Below are 16,498 nucleotides of genomic sequence, written 5' to 3'. Positions count from 1 at the left end.
GGATGAAACACGCAGGCAGGGGGGCCTGTGCCCCCCCCCGTGTCGCTGGGATCCCTGTTCCCAGCCCCGCCCGCCCAGGCGAGCAAGTGGCAGGAGGAGCCGGGGCTGGGGGGGGGGGGGGGGTCTCATCCTGGCTCTGGGAGGGGAGTAGGGTCTAGTGGTTAGAGCAGGGGGGGCGGGGGCAGCCTGGGGGGAAGCGGGACGTAGGGGATCGGGTGGGGGCGGGGCCGGACTCCTGGGATCTCTCCTTGGCACGGGGGGGGGGCAGTGGGGTCCAGTGGTTAGAGCGGGGGGGGCGGGGTAGATTCTCCCTGGCTGTGGGGGGAGGGGGGGCTAGTGGTGAGCGCGGGGGCGGGGCCGGACTCCTGGGGCTCGGCGGGGGGGGAAGGGGCCGGATCTACTGGCCCTTTAAGGCGGCGGAGCCACCGCGCCTGTCACGTGACTAGAGGCACTTCTCCCCCCCCCCCTCACGCCGCAGGTGGCGGCAGCGTCCGTGCGTCACTTCCGGGAGCGCGCGGCGGCGGGCCGGCAGTGACGTGCGCGCGCCGGGCGGCAGGGGCCAGGATGGCGGCGGCCCGGCTGGTGAAGGTGAAGCAGGACATGGCCCCCCCGGGCGGCTACGGGCCCATCGACTACAAGCGGCACCTGCCCCGCCGGGGGCTCTCGGGTCAGTGCCCCGCCCCCCGGGGGCTCTGAGCGCCCCGCCCCCCGCCATGCCCCGCCCCCCGGGGGCTCTGAGCCCCCCGCCATGCCCCGCCCCCCGGGGGGCTCTGAGCGCCCCGCCCCCCGGCCATGCCCCGCCCCCCGGGGGGCTCTGAGCGCCATGCCCCGCCCCCCGGGGGGCTCTGAGCGCCCCGCCCCCCGCCATGCCCCGCCCCCCTTCCCATGCGATGCTCCCCCACCCCCGGGGGCTCCCCATTCCCTGCCCCCCCATTCCTCCCTGGGGGTCCTGGTAGATCTCTAATCATTGTTGTGGCTTTTCTCTGGATCTTTTCCAATTTCTCCACCTCCTTCCTGAAATGGGGGAACCCAGAACTGGACACGATGCTCCAGCTGAGGCCTCATTAGCACCACCCCCACTTCTGGGTACCCCCACTTCTGTACTGCCTTGCTGTCTGTCCTCCCCTCCTGTGTTATCACCTTGTGCCCCCCTCATTCCCCCCTCTCCACCGAGCTTCAGGACTGTTACCATAGCTCTCTGCTGGGGGGGGCTGAGCCACCAAAGGGAAGCTCCGACCCAGGGCTACCCAGTTAATCTCCCTTTTTTGTTCTGGTAGGTTACAGCTTGTTTGCCCTTGGCATTGGCAGCTTGCTCATGGGTTACTACACCCTGGTGAAGTGGAACAGAGAGAGGAGGTAAATGTCTGTTCTGTGGCTGCGTGTCCTTCCCCGGTCCACCTGACTTGAGTGTGCAGGCTGCTGATCCCAGTAAACGGGCTTGTTCTCCCGTATTTGCATAGTATGATGATTGCTGTGTATTACAGAAGGTTGGGAGATCTTGCCGATGGCCTTATGACAGCTGAGCTGTGTAGTAGCCTAGTGTTCTAAGCACAGGCGCGTTTGACATGAAGGTACAGAAATGGTCCTTTGCTTACCCAGATAAGAAATCCACTCTTCACACCTTATCTTTGGTACCAGGCGTCTGCTCATTGAGGAGTTGGAAACCCGTATCGCTTTGATGCCCCTTCTGCAAGCAGAGTCAGACAGAAGGTAAGTGCGTTTCCCCCCTCACTCACTTCCTGAGGGTGTTCCTTTGGATTCAGAGTACCTATCTCCACGTGCCACCCTATTGACTTGATTTGCTCGCCCTTTGCTTCGGGGTGGGCCTTTTGGTGACTGACAGTCATGTCCAGGGAGAGTAGGATCTTGCACTTACTGGCTCACTGTTACCACCTTGCAGCTCCGGCATGTCCCTGCTAGCTATTGCATAAAGACCCAGGATACCTCAGTATCCTTAATGACTATTCACTGTTGCTGATGTCCTGGTATCTGTAAGGGCTGCAGGCTCTATCCCCCTACAGAGAGCAATGCCGTCTTTTTTTGTTGCACCAGAGAACCGCGTACGACTGGCACTAGAGATGTTAAATGGCATTTAATCAGCTAATGGACTAGTCGATGGAATTCCCATTGACTAGTCAATTAGTTGATAAGTGGCTCTGCCTTAATACGTTTTAAAGAGCCGCCAGGGTCTTAATACATTTTAAAGGCTGAAGCGCAGCAGGGGGACTGGGTGCAAGCCAAGAATCAGCTGTCCTGGCTCACACCTGGTCCACCTGCTGTGCTTGTGCTTTTTCAACATATTCAGAGCTGCCAGCCACTGTGCTTATCGGATAGTCTACTAGTTGCTTCCATCTTTAACTGGCACTGCCTCATTCACCATGGAGGGACTGGAGTTCCAGATTTAATGAGGTGGGAAGGAAGCTTCTGCCTTATTCCCAGAGGCCTCAGAGTCAGGAGATGGAAGGGTGACAAGAAGCCAAGTCATCCCCTTAGGTTCATCTGCTAAGTGGCAAGTGTGGAGGACTGGGGTAGCCGTGAGTGAGCAGGGTGGCTGGAAATCCCAAAGTTTGTGCATAATTAAGAATGTTAAGGACTGGTCAATCTCTCCCCCCCCCCCCCGCCTCCCTTTTGCTGCCTCTATCAGAGGCAGCAAAGGGGGGGAGGGAGGAGAAAGGGTACTTCAAAGCAGCAGCACTGTACAGCTGACCTGGGGATCAGCTGTGCGGCGGCTGCCCCCTTTAAACTGTGGAAGCGGCATTCAAAGGGGCAGTGCTGTGGAGCTCGAGGTCAGCTGGGGTCTCTTAATCTCCCACTGACCCCAGGCTCCATTAGGGTGCTGTGGCTTTGAAATGTGGGGGCTCTTGTACATTTCAAAGGAGGAATGTGGAAGTGCCTGTCGACTAGTCAAGTGGGCAATGGAAATTCCATCGACTACTCGACTAATCAGTTAACCACAATTTAACATCCTCATGCAGGATGCGAGCTCACTGATTTTGCTTATTTGTTGTAGCCATTCCCTCAGGCCTCCAATATTCTGTTTTGTCTTTTATGCTGGAAGCTCTTCAGGGCAGGGCTCAGTCTGTGTAAGGCTCCTTGCACTCTGGAGGCCGACTGAAGACCCATGCCAGCCTCGTACACTTGTGCAGGAGTTTTCAAACTATGGATCACGACCCAGCAGTGGGTCATGGAATGTCGGGCCCTGGGTCTCATTGCTGCAGGGCAGTCTGGTGACCGGAGGGGGTACTAAGGCAGCTCCCTGCCTGTCCTGGCACCGTGCCCCAGAAGCGGCCGGCAGCAGGCCCAGCTCCTAGGTGGGGTGGGGAGCACACAGGGCTCCATTCACTGCCCCTGCCCCAAGCACTAGCTAGGAGCCATTGGCTAGGAACCTGCTGCTGGCTGCTGGCTGCTTCTGGGGCGCAGCATGGTCTGCGGTGCCAGGAGAGGCAGGAAGTTGCCTTAGGGTCCCCCCCCCCCCCCACTGCACTGCTGAGCAGGAGCTGCTGCTCTCTTGCCCCAGCCCTGACCTCCTCTTCCCCCAGGGCTGGAGCCCCCTCCTACGCCCCAGAGCTCCCATCCTCAGCTCCACCCCGAGCTCACCCTCAAATCAAGTTATGTTGGGTCACGGCATCAACGATTTTCTTCAACTGGGTGAGGAGAAAAAAAGTTTGAAACGCTCCTGCACCGAAGGAGTCTCTGTTAACTGAGACGAGGCTCTGCTTTGTCTCCTCAAAGGCTGTTGGCAGGTCTCTTGCTTTGCGAGACCTCAGATTGCTACAGACGCTTGTGGAGTAAAGTCTCTGGCTGCAAAAGCAGTGCCTCTTTGTGGCACCCAGGCCTGCGGTGCCAGGGTTCTGTGCCCAATGCGAGGTGCACCCAGTTATCTGCAGAGACCTTGGTTAAATCTCTCCCAGTTGCCAGTGCTAACTTCCCTGAGGGTGCGAGTACTTCAGATGGAATGGCCTACCGTGCCTCCTTAAAACGTGGCCCGTCACAGCCCAATAGCCTCTGAATCAAACTCGAGGGCCAGCTGAGGGTGTAAAGGCTATTTTATCTGACCCCTGCATGGTGCAGACGAGATTGTCTGGATCAGAAAGTACTGAACGACACAGGCTTTTCTTTCCGTTTAAGGACCCTGCGGCTATTACGGGAGAACCTCGAAGAGGAAGCCAAAATCATGAAAGATGTTCCTGGATGGAAGGTTTGTGCCTGGCCATGCTGGTAACAAAGGGCAGTCTGGGGGCGGAGGGTGGGATGGCAGGAAAGCTGGTGGAAGTCACTGACACCAGATCATAGTGCACGAATTGGTGGCTTGTAATGAGTCTCCCAAAGGCTGTTTGTAACCGGGGTAGAAATGAATCATTCAGCAGGACGATCCCGTCTGCCTTAAGGTTTCCTCAGCAGGCCCAGGTGACACCTCTCTGAAGGAAGGCGTTTGTGCCAGGTTTCCTTCCAAGGGCAGGGTGTGAATGGGAGCATGCACAGCTGATGCTGAGCAAAGTGGAATCAACACTTGAGCCTAGTCAGCCTGGAGTCCTGGTCCATAGGACAGGAGCAAATGCAATTAGAGGAAAAGTGGATCTAGAGGACACATGGACATTAATGTGCCAGCGGGGTGTTTGCAGCACATGCAGGGTCTCCGCTTGTGAGGGTCACTGCCGTTCGCGAGACACCTGCTGAGATTCCATCGGGGAGCTCAAACTGAAATCCTCTTGGTTCCTAGTGCGGCCAGCAGTGGCAAATTCCTCTTTGACGTGCATCCCTGGGAGTCCTCCCCAGTAGGATGTGTGCGCGCCCGTGTGCTGCCCACTGCAGAATGCAAAGCCGTGTCCTTGGGCCTGTGTAGGGCAGCAGCTTCTGCCTCCAAACTCTGACAGACAGGACGGCCCAGGCCTGCCCCCACTCTGCTCCCTCCTGATCGCCTGCGGCTCATTGCACATCTGCTGATTCTCCGCTTCCCGCCTTTCTCAGCCTAGCAAGTCTCTTAGGGTCTCCTTTGTTTTGTTTTATGTCTCTCTCCAGTCTTACCACAGCCCATTTTCGGTCTGTTACCCCTCTCGGTGATACCGAAGGGCCCAGGTTTGGACCCTGCCAGGATGCTTTTTGCTGTAACAATGGGTCTTTGAGCTGCCCTGCCAAAGTGTAAGGACTGAGGGATTTAAAGACCTGTCTTGGAAGGATGGAGGCTGGACTGAAACTTCTCCGAATGAAGCACTCGCTAGCTCCAGGAGGTCTGCCTCCTCTCTGGTGACTGTTGCAGCACCTTCAGACCGTCAGAGGAGGAAACCTCTCTTCCCTGCCAGGGAAAGGTCACCCTGTCAATCCCACTCTAAGGAGACATTCCTCGAGGGTTACAGATGAGGTGCCATCTGGTGCCAGCTCTGAGCAGCCAGTGCTGCCAAAGCAGCAGCCTGTGGAGAAGAGACAGAGCAGGGAACCATCTGCCTTGTAGCAACTGACACCTCTTGGCATCAAGATGCACACAGGCCTCCTGTTCGTGCTCTGTGACCATCTCCTTCCCTGCACCAGTGCTCCAGAGTCAGAGACGTTCTCCACAAACCTCTCCATTGCCGGCCTTGCCACCTTGGCACTGACCCCAGAACCCCCGACAGCAAAGTCCTCTTCATCCCAGGTGAGGCAGGATTCCTCGCCACCCTGTCGCCTCAGGAGTCGGTGGATTCTAGAGGTCCATCTGGTAACCTCCAAGGCATCGGCCCTGTTTCAATCCCGAGGCCTTCTTAGCAGTCAGCAGAAATCTCTGTTGAGCCCGGTTCAAAGAACAGACTTCAGAACGGCTCTAGGCTCGCTTCTCTCCTGAAAGAGAATCGTAGAATCCCAGGGCTGGTAGAGACCTCAGGAGTCATCAAGTTCAGCCCCCTGGCCAAGGCAGGACCAACCCAACTCAACCAACCCAGCCAGGGCTTTGCCAAGCCGGGACTTAAACACCTCTAGGGATGGAGATTCCACCCCGTCCCTAGGGAACCCATCCCAGCGCTTCCCCACCCTCCTACTGAAAGAGTTTTTCCTAATATCCAGCCTAGACCTCCCCTGCCGAAACTTAAGACCATTGGTCCTCGTTCTGCCATCCATCACCACTGAGACCAGCCTCTCTTCATCCGCTTTGGAACCCCCCCGTCAGGGAGTTAAATAGAGATTCAACAGAGATTCTCTATTCTGTCTTGTCTAATCTGCATGATGCGAGGCAGCCTGCAAACAGCTCCCTTCCTAATGCTTCATGTGAGACTGGATCTGATGAAGTGAAGATCTGCATTTGCTCCCAGGGCATCAGAGTACCTCAAAAGGGTCAAGACGCTCCAAGGTGATGGACGAACCCACTGAAGTTCAGTATGGAAACCCCATTCTCTCATCCTCCATCCTCAAAGATTCTCGTACGACACGCGTCTCTTCGTGGGTGTGGGGTTTGGCATTCAGTGCTGAGCAAGAGGTCGTGCTCCTCATCAACGGTCTGGTGCCAAGAGCAGTTTGATACGCACGTCAAAGCCAGGGTAATGCAGGAAAACAGAACAATTGTCTGGGTGGAACGAGATCCCAGTCCTTGTGTGGAGTTGCTAACGCCGTGGAGCCGGTACATTTCCGATCACTGAGATTTCTAGCTTCCAGGCTTCTGGAATGCAGTTGCAGAACAGATCTTGCATCAGGACCATAAATAGGAGCAAAGCAATTCTGATAACACCATGAGTGTGTGCTCTGCTGTATGCTTGTCTTCCTCTTTCTCTGACTCAGGCCTGAGCAAAATACGGCCCACGGGCCACATCCGGCCTGCCAAGCCACCAGATCCGGCCTGCAGAGGCAGTGGGGAGCCCCAGGCAGGCTCCCTTTCTTGCCCCACGCACCTCTCAGAAATGCAGCTCCTGGCGCTTTCTCTTTGTTTCCGGTGGGGGATTCAGATGCTGCTCCCGCCCCCAGCACAATCACATTGGCTGGTTTCTGGACAGACACTGACCGATGGGAGCTGTGTGTTTGAATAACAGGCAGCCACAAAGCACAACCCTCCTGCTCACTCGCTCAAGCACGTGGCCGAGCAGGCAGACACATTTTAAGCTCTGCAGGCCTTTAGCTCAGTGGGCAGGCAGGCTGGTAAGTCTGCTGGCGAGAATCTGCCTCTGGCACCTCAGCCCCTCCCTTCCCCAACCCTCTGCCCCCTCCTCCTGCCCTGCTACTCCATATGCATCCAAACCCCTCCCAGATCTGGCACCTCAGATCACAATCCCCCTACCTAGGTCACATCCCAAAACCCTGCACCCCAGTTCCCTGCCTTAGGTCACACCCACCTCCCTCCCAGACTCCATTCTCCCTCCTGCACCCCAATCCTTTACCCCAAGCTCCCTTTTGTACCCTACCTCCATCCCAGACCCCGCACTCCCTCCATTAATACCATGGAAGAGGGGAGCCCTCGCCCACTTTCCAGAATCTTGGGAATGCCTCCCCCCCCCCCCCCCCCCCCCCCCCCCCCCCATCAAAAATGATTTCTCACCCCTGCTCTAACTGGTAAAACCCTAATCGAACAACGTCAGGAAAGAGCTAGTTATCTTTGTAGTGCCACCCTGGCCAAAGCCATTTGTGGTGCTGGAACCTCCTCTACTTCTCTGGCAATGCCTCTGTGACTTCCTGGCAGAAGGCGCTCAGACCTCCGGGACCCGGGTTCTTTCCTGAACTCTAGAGCCTAGTTTCTAGATGGCTGGCTTCCTGCGGATCCAGGGAGAACCTGTGCTGCTGTGGATTGTGAGATCTAGCATCCCCCACATCATAGAATCAGAGGGTACGTCTAGACGACAGGCTTTTGTTGACAGAGGCTTTGTCGACAGATACTGTCGACAAAGAGCGTCTAGACTGCATCCAGTTCTGTCAGCAAAGCAAGCTGCTTTGTCGACAGAGTGTGGACGCAAAGGACAGTGTAGATGCAATAACGCCTTCTGTCCACAGAACTCTGTCGCCAGAAGGCATTCTTCCTCATAGAATGAGGTTTACCGCCGTCGACAAAACTGCTGAGTTCTGTCAACGTTATGTCAACAGAACTCGGCAGCAGTGTAGACGCAGGTATAGTTTTGTGGACAAAAGTCCACTTTTGTCGACAAAACCCTGTAGTCTAGACACACCCCTAGGATTGGAAGTAGGGATGTTAAATTTTGATTAATTGGTTAATTGAATAGTCGATGCAATTTGTATCAATTACAGCCGCTCCCCAAGTTACGAACCAACACTTGGTCCGTAACTCGAAGTGTTCGTAACTCAGATCCTATAGAGTTACATGGCGACTGCGCTGTTCGTAAGCGCGAATCGCTGTTCATAACTCAGATCCACATTTACGACCGCTTTGGTTGTAAGCACGGGTGGTCGGAAGTGGAGGTGGTTGTAACTCGGGGAGCGGCTGTTGTCGATAATCGGTTCCCCCCAGCACCGTCTCTGCAGGGGAGGCGGGGTAGCAGGGACCGGGTGCTGCGCCTCTTCTTTTTAAATGTATTAAGATCCTGCCAGCTCATAATAGACTTAAAAAGCAGAATTGCAGCCGGGGTGGTGGGGACCCAGGGCGAGCTGGCAATCAGCTGCCAGCTGTTAATACATGTAAAAGGCAGAGCGGCAGCGGGGTTAGCTCCCGGGGTCAGGAGCTAACCCCACTGCAGCTCCCCTGCTTATCGACCCGTTGTCGGAAAAATCCATCAACTGGTCGATGAGTTGATTAAACTAAATGTAACCTCCCTCGCCCAGAGCTGCAGTAACTCTCTCTCTCTCTCTAGGTGGGGGAGTTGCCATGGCACACAGACCGCTGGGTTCCTCCAACCACGGACGAGCTCTATTATCTGCGGCCTATGAGCGAGCTGCACAACGAGAAGTACGGCCTGCAGTGGTATGTCTGACGCTGGGCCAGGACTCGCCCCAGCCTGCGGGTTCCGCCAGTTACCGCACGAGTAGCGTTGTCTGCACTCAAAGGCCAGGCGTGCAAAATGTGTGACATTAAAGTCTGGTGGAAACGTGTGTGTGTGTGTGTGTGTGTGTGTGTGCACGTTTGTTTTCTCAACAGCTGTCTCGTGCCTGGCTCTGTCCAGCCCCATTAGCTACTGGGGCCTTCGCCCAGGGATCTCCTGCGCACAAGAGCCCTGGAGCGAGGCTGCTGTGTCACTAAGGTACTGGGCTGGGACTCAGGAGCAGGGATGTCAAAAGTCGGTTAAATAGGTAACCGTGTCACTGAAAATCGCCACGGTCACATGCCGCCGGCTCTGCAGGATAAAGCTTAAATAAACTTTGTACAGCGAAGTGCACAGCAAAGCCTTCCCGGCAGCGGGACCGCCAGCGCCTGCTAGCCCAGCTCCCGGGGAGGCGGCTTTCCTCCTGCAGCAAAACCACCTCCCTGGGAGCCAGAGCAAAATCTGCCCGCTCATCTGTCCTTCTGGTCTGTCTGTCAAGTGGGGATCGGGCAGGTGGGCAGATTTTCCTTTTCAGTGCTGGCTGGCTAGAACATAGTATCTTTGGGGCCATGATCTCTGAGGAGGGGTCTGGGCAGTGCCTAGTGAAGTGGGCTCCTGTCCCCCCACAATCGGGATCTCCTGCTCTTGCTCACTAAGAGCAATTCATGTGAGAGCTGGTGACACTCTCCCTTCCTGGCCATGGTCCCCCGGGGCTTGTTTTCAGCGGCTCCGTCTTCCAAGCCCCTCCAGGGGAGAAGCTCCTCTTTCCAGCGTCAGCAAAGATCAATCAAAGAGCTTCATTTCTCCCATGTCCTTCAAAAGCCCAGCTCTCTTGTGCCCTGGGCCTCTACAACCTTCAGCCTCTTTCCTGGAGGAGAATGAGAATTGCGGTGTTCCCCGCCTGCCTGAGATGTCCACCTGAAATTCTTCTTGGGTTGAGGGGAACTTTCTGGCACAGCCCTCTACGTATTTCTAATTTTTCCTGGGCAAAATGGGACTAGCCGTGGAAGGAAATCCTCAAGGCAGCTACGAAAACACTTCCAGTAGCAAACTGAGTCATGTCTGTAAGTGCCTTGAAGATCTATCCTAGAAGCCAAGTGATGGGGGGAGGTGGGGTGGGTGGGTGGGTGTGGGTGTGTAGTGTCTAGAGCTGTCAGCTGAGAGTGAGTCCCTGCCTGGCAAACTTGCAGTTTCTACACCCAGGAGGGAAGTACGAGGTGGGGGAGAAGCACTGTCTTCATTTTGCCTAGGCACAGACCCCCACATTGGACAAGGCATTTACGTTTCTAACTCCCGCTGAAATCGACAAGGATCGTGTAACTAACTGCCTTTGAGGATCAGGGCCAGAGAGATTTGCATGACGTAAGTCAGTGCTGGGTCGGCTAGGCTAGTGAGCAGGCGCATGAACGGCCCTCCATCTCAGCGGCCCGCAAGATTGTCAGAACCAAAACGGTCTCCTGGGATAGGGTGGTTTTGCTCACTGTGCTTGCGTGCCTGGAATTTGAAGGGTGTGTGGTTTGCACACAGGGCATTGGAGCCGCTCTCCGTCACTCAACACAACCCTCACCTCCTGGGCCTTTGCTTTGTGCGTGAGACACTTCGCTAATACTGGTAGTAAAAAACCCATGTGGATGGAAAGCCAGCAGAATCTGGCAACCCGGCACATGGGCGACAGCAAACAAAATGTCTCGTGAGCTACATGAGCAGCCCCCATGGGCTGCAGGTTGCCTATCACTGATGTAAGCCAGGCTTCCCTGGAATATCTGTTTCAGATCCAGAAATTGAATGCAGCTTGCCTGAATTGCAAACCAGGGTCCTAGTGGTGAAAGCAGCTGGCCTTGTACCTTTGGGCTGGGGGGGTGTAAAATGCATGGAGGGGCTCCCACTCAGCGCAGCCCTGGGATTCCCCCCCCCCCCCCCCCACTGGTCTGCAGAACCAACTGGGCAGAAAGTGAAACTGAAGAAAGTGGCAGGGGCAAAAAACAAAATAAAACAAGCTCCTCTTCCAGTTCCTCACTCTAGCAGCTTTAACAAGTAACCTAGATCAGGTCCAGGAACCGCATGTCTCTCTCCAGCTGCCTGATTAACGCCTCCCTTGAAAACAACAGGGCCAGAAGCTAATGAGAGAGCGGGGGAAAGTCACGCCGGCAGACTGAATTTATGCGCGTGCTTAACCGCAGGCAGATCGGCATGGAAGAAAATAACTAGGCTTGACCGGCCGTTTAGCTTCTAGGCACTGCAGCGCAGGCCGTTGTTGGGTTATTAAAGACCTGCGAGGGGGCTCGGAAGGGAGGGCTGTTTTGTGCAAACTCTGGAAAGAGCCGTTCCAAACCTACCTCGCTAAGAGGTGCATTTTAGCACGGCCTTGAGAACCCGAGAACCCCGGGGCTTGGGTGCGATGACTTTGCAGCTGCCTGCAATCAGACAATGAATTTTGAAAACCAGGCTCTTTAAAATTCAGTTTAATCCTGCTCCCTCGCCTCCCCTCCACCCTCTTGTTGCTTTTTCAGGGTGTCTATTGCCGTGGCCTCCTTTCCTAGTGGGAGCTGCTGTTTTACCCACCCTTCCCAGCAGGAGGCGCTGTCCCAGGTGGGTGCCAGGCTGCCTTTCAGCTGTGGTCCACGAAGCTTGCCCTTTGAGTGCTTCGCAATGTCTGGATCCCACAGATGCATCTCCATGGGCTTCACTTCACTGCCCCCACACTAGGGACCCAGAGGGGAGACCTCTGCCCCTGGCCAGCCCATCATGCTGATGTTGTGGCGGGTGGCTGCGCTAATTCAGAAGGCTGGGGCTACGTCAACAGCGGGGCTATGGGATACCTCATTCCAGGGCAGAGTGGGTGGGTGGGTGGGTGGTAGCCGGCTGACCCTGCCGCCTGTGTGCAAGTGTAGGCAGGGTTGGTCTGAGCCGGGTGAAGCTCACACCCTGCGCAAGGGGCTGGTACGCAGGCCAGGCTCCCGAAACAGCCTGCAGGGAGGTTGTCCGCTCTGAGCTGTCCAGGCAGCCACTTCCCCTCTGCCAATTCCCCTCCCGTTTGTGCGGGAGAGATTTTCTCTGCAGACCCAGCTACGCCTCTTCCCCGGGGGGCAGCCTGACTCCTTGGAGTCGACCAACTGGGGCTCTGCCTGGTTTTAATAGAGGCTGATTCCAGGCAGAAGAGCTCTTGCTGTGCCCCAGGGCAGTGGGAGAGACCAGGAGCTGCCCCAGGGTCATTGCCTCTGGGGGGAGGGGGTTGGGTCTGCAGAGAAGATAGCGCCTTCCTGGGCAGAGCCGGAAGCCCGTCCTGCAGCCGCCGAGGGAAGGAAGCCGGCGGGGAGCTGGAGGAGCTCGGTAAGCAGCTCAGCTGGTGGGGGGGGGGCGGAGTGTCGCAGTTCAGGGTGGCTGTGGGGCGCAGGGAGGGCAGCACCCCGCTGGGGGCATTGTGGGGGGTGGGCGCCTTCACCAGCTGAGCTGCTCTGGCTCCTGTGCACATCTTGGGCTTTGGAAAGGGCCCTTCCAGGGGGCTTCTCCCTGGCTCAGCAGGTGCCCTGAGGTCCTGGGCGGCAGCCGAGGAAATGGCCAGTGGTCTCTGTCCTGCAAACCGTGCCCAGGCCTCCCGAGCGGGGCTGAGCGGCAGGGAAGGGAGGTTCCTGCTTTTGCCTGACCCCAGTGACCTCTCCTGCCACGTCTGTGCTGGGTACCTCCCTGGGGCCTGGAGTGGCCAGCTGCTGCCCGTCGGGAGTGACCCCGCTCCGGCCAAAGGGGTGACACTGGGGCCTGGGGACAGCTCTTGGCGAGGCGCTTTGCAATCTGCTGAGCTCCTGCCCTGGTGCGTGTGGGGGTGAAGCCAGCGCCGGGCTGCATAAGAACGGCCAGACTGGGTCAGACCAAAGGCCCATCCAGCCCCGTGTCCTGTCTGACGACAGCGGCCGATGCCAGATGCCCCAGAGGGAGGGAACACGACAGGGAGTCCCCACGTGATCCCTCCCGTCACCCACCTCCAGACAAACAGAGGCTCGGGACACCATTCCTACCCATCCTGGCTAATAGCCGTTGCTGGACTTCACCTCCGTGAATCTCGCTAGCTCTTTTTTGAACCCTGTGAAAGTTCTAGCCTTCCCCACGTCCTCTGGCGAGGAGTTCCACAGGTTGTCTGTGCGCTGAGTGAAGCAATGTGTCCTTTTGTTTGTCTGTGCTCCAGCTGCCCCCACACTCACTGGCGGGTGGGGAACAGGCCACTCGATGCAGGCGCCCCTCCAGGTGCCACTTCCTGCCTGTCCCTGTGGATGCAGCCTAGTTCTTGCATCTTAGCTGGCTCTTAGCCCCCCTGTCCAGGCCTTGTGCTGGCAGGACCCGGCTGAGACCTGCCAGCTCGTCCCGCCCCAGCGCCCTCGGGTGGCCACGACTCCGCCTGGGCCGCTCCCCATGGAAAGAGCGAACCCCCGGGACTTGTTGAACCTGCTGGCTGGCCGCCTGGGCAGGAAAGGGTGAAGCGATTCCCCGCTTCCCATTGGGCGCAGGGGCTGCCGCTGCTGCCTCCGACCAATCGCCCCCCTCGCCTGCAGCCGCCGCTGGCTCCTCACTGGCTCCGGCTCCGGGAAGGTGGCTTGTGCGCTCGGAGCCGTCAAGCAGCGGAGCAGCAGCAGCCGCCGCCCGGGAGTTCCGGCCGCTGGGAGCCAAGGCAGGCGGGGAGCAGCAGCACCCCTGCCCGGTGCTGAGCCAGGGAACATGAGCTGCCCGGCCACGCGGAGCGAGGAGCAGCCCGAGCCGCTCCGGTATCTCAGGTGAGCGCGCGGCTGGGCTACCGGGGACGGGTCCCTGCGCCCGGGGGGAGGCCACGAGGGGGAGCCGGACCCCCCCCCCACGAAGTTGGGAGCCGGCAGCCCCGGGGTGGGCAGGGAAAGTTTCTGCGGGGGGGGGGGGGCTGCCCGCGCCCCTTTCTCGCGTGGGGAGCGGGATCCCCGTTCGGTTCCGCCGGGCGCGGGGGCTGGGGGGGGCTGGGGGGGGCTGGGGGAGGGCTGGGGGGGGGGGCGGGGCCCGGACCCGCAAGGAGGGGCCGGAGCCCGAGGGATGCTGGAGGGTTTGTTCCCCGGGGGGAGAAGAGAAGGCGCCGCCCTCTGCCCCAGGGGCCCCGCCACCCCTGTTCCCGGGCGTGGGGAGTCGCAGCTCCGCCCCGCTGCCCCCTGCAGACCCCCCGGCCCCCGGTTCCATGCACAGGGGCAGGCAGATGCTCCCCTGAGCCACCGGCCGGGAGGGAACCGTGGAGGCGACCGCGGGCTGCTGCTGTCCCTGGTCCCCTCTCGAGCTGGGCAGGGCTGAGCTGGGGGGCAGCCGGCGGCCGTTCCCCGCGCTCCCCCCGCTGCTCCGGGCTGGCCCTCGTGCCGCCGAGCCTCGTGGGTTCCTCGGTGGCGGGCGCGGGCGATTTCTGCAGCTGACAGGTCCCGGGGCCCTAGTGCCGCCACCTGGGGCCGCGGGTTCGAGCCCCTCGTGTCCCGTGTGTCCGCGCGGCGGCTCAGCAGGGCTGGGGAGGTGCCCAGGCCGCTGCTCTGGAGGAGAGCGGAGGCTCGGATCACCGGGGGGTGCCCAGAGAGGGGTACTAGGACCAAGGGGGCTTCCCTTCTCCGGCCGGAGGGGAGGTTTGGCTGAGCCCGTCCGGCTCGGTTCTGGCTGCGGGGCCGTGGAGGCGAGGCGGACGCGTCAGCTCCGGCCTGCAGCCCGCTCCCCGGTGTGCCTGGCCCTCCTCCCCGGGAGGAGAGAGAGACCCCGGGGCGCTTGGGTCCGGGACGTGCCGATGCGGCTGGCCCACTGCAATCCTGGCCCCTCAGCCTCCGCACTGTGACCCACAGTCCCCCCTTCCTCCCCTCCCCGCTGTCCCTCTGCAATGGGGTGGGAGACCCAGCTCAGAGCATCCTCTGGTCGGGCCAGCTGGCCTCAGCCTGCCCAAGGGGGAACCCCCGTCCTGGCCGAGCACCCCTGGAAATGAATCTCTCCCGCACCACATTGTCCAGGGCTGGGCCGGGGGACTGGTCTCCGGCCTAGGGGCTGCCAGACTTGGCTGGCCCTGCCCTGGGTTGGTCTCTGTTCCCCCTTGGCCAGTTCTGCCTGCTGGGGCGGGCAGCTCCTTCCCGAGAGGGGCCCCCAATGCTGCTCCACCCCCCTCCCAAGCTTCAGGCGGAAGACGACCCTGCGTGCAGAGGCTGCGGCGGGGGGAGAGGAGCCCTTGTCGCTGCAGCCGATGGGGTGGGGGGAGCACAGGCTGCCTGGTCCCCAGAACTGGCTGCCCAGGGCGAGTTGAACGGCCCCGCCCTTGTGGGGGGGCTGCAGGGGCGAGGACCTCGCACCCCTCGTCCGCGGGAGCGGGGCCCTGCGGAGTGCCCCAGGCCTGCAGCTGCCTCTTCAGCCTCCCAGCTGGCTGTGGGGGATTTGAGGCCGGCGCCCTCCAGGCAGGACTCCACCCCAGCGAGCCGGGGCAGGGATGTTGCTTCCAGGCTGCTAGCCCTCCAGAGCAAGTCAAAGGTCATGCCGAAAGGGAGGCGGAAGGGAGGCGGCCATCTGGCCTAGCGGTCAGTGCTGCTGGCTAACGAGCCCCGTGTCCCATTCCCAGCTCTGCTACTCACCCGCTGGCTGACCCTGGGCATCCCTCTGGGTGCCTCAGTGTCCCCCTTTTGACTGGTCAGAGGACGGGCTCTTTGGGGCAGAGACTGCGGCTCCCCGCTGACAGGGCCCGGCTCCCCGTCGCTGCGCGGTCATACACACGCTAACCAGCCAGTCATACACACGCTATGTAGCCCGTAGCCTTTCCCGTAGCCACCTGCTCCATCTGGCGCCGCATCTCTCCGCCCTGGCGGCGGTGCCAGGTGCCGGGGAAGGAGGCCGCTTCCCCTGGTGATGCTGCGTCTCGGCCCGCGCCGGGTTGTCATGCTCCGAGTAGCAGCATGAGGCCGGCTGCCAACCACCCCCCCTGGGCCCAGGGGAGCCCGGGGCGCCTTCCCAGCTGTTCGTCCCCCTGGGCTGGGCCCTGGGAGCCATCCAAGGTACAGAGGGGGCTGGGCGCAGCCAGGGCAGCGCTGCAGCTGCCGGCCGACGCTCTGGGCAGGATCCGGGGCTACGGTCTCTTCCACGCGGGGCGGTGGCGCAGGGGGGCTCAGCAGGGGACAGACTCTCCCCTCCTCCCCCCACAAGGACCTGCTCTGCCGCCCCAGCTGAGCCCTGGGTGAACCGGCCTTGGGCAAGGCTCCAGCGAGCGTGTCCCGCTCCTTGCAGCTCTGCTCAGCTGAGGCCCTGGCACCAGGACCTTGGCAGGCTGGAGCCGTGTGATTCATCAGCCTGGATCTAATCAACAGGCCCGGGGCATCATTACCACGTATTCCCGGGGGGCCTCTCCGCGCCGGGCCGGGTGGAACCGTGTCTGCGGCCTACAGGGCGCTCTGCTCCCGGGGCCAGAACCAGGCGCTGTCCCTCCAGGGGGAAGGAAGGGCCGGGCGTGAGGGGTTTAATGCTGTTCCGGGTGAGACGCTGCACCTGGGTCCGTGCTAGGAGGCTGGAGCTGCTCTTGCAGCAGCGCTACCCCAGCCGGGTGGCCTGGTGGAAATGCAGCT

General features: G+C 59.8%; 1 protein-coding gene across 3 annotated transcripts in view; it reads left to right on the top strand.

Moving 5' to 3' along the window:
- The first annotated feature begins 494 nt into the window (after nt 1-494).
- LOC102447113 (yjeF N-terminal domain-containing 3) overlaps nt 495-16,498 on the top strand; it is a 57,729-nt gene continuing 41,725 nt past the window's right edge. The window contains exons 1-5 of one of the 3 annotated variants that reach the window (XM_075902801.1): nt 508-667; nt 1,278-1,356; nt 1,639-1,710; nt 4,129-4,198; nt 8,754-8,991. In XM_075902801.1, coding sequence (XP_075758916.1) covers nt 565-667; nt 1,278-1,356; nt 1,639-1,710; nt 4,129-4,198; nt 8,754-8,873 — 444 coding nt within the window. In that variant the 5' untranslated portion in view covers nt 508-564 and the 3' untranslated portion in view covers nt 8,874-8,991. Of the gene's footprint in view, nt 668-1,277; nt 1,357-1,638; nt 1,711-4,128; nt 4,199-8,753; nt 8,992-11,883; nt 12,252-13,465; nt 13,685-16,498 lie in introns of those variants that run through there. The other 2 variants (XM_075902802.1, XM_075902800.1) reach the window with 2 other exon arrangements.

This window comes from Pelodiscus sinensis, chromosome 19 (genome assembly GCF_049634645.1).
Source record: "Pelodiscus sinensis isolate JC-2024 chromosome 19, ASM4963464v1, whole genome shotgun sequence".
NCBI lineage: Eukaryota > Metazoa > Chordata > Testudines > Trionychidae > Pelodiscus > Pelodiscus sinensis.
Note: the sequence above shows the minus strand (reverse complement) of the source record. Positions and strands in the feature narration are given on the sequence as shown.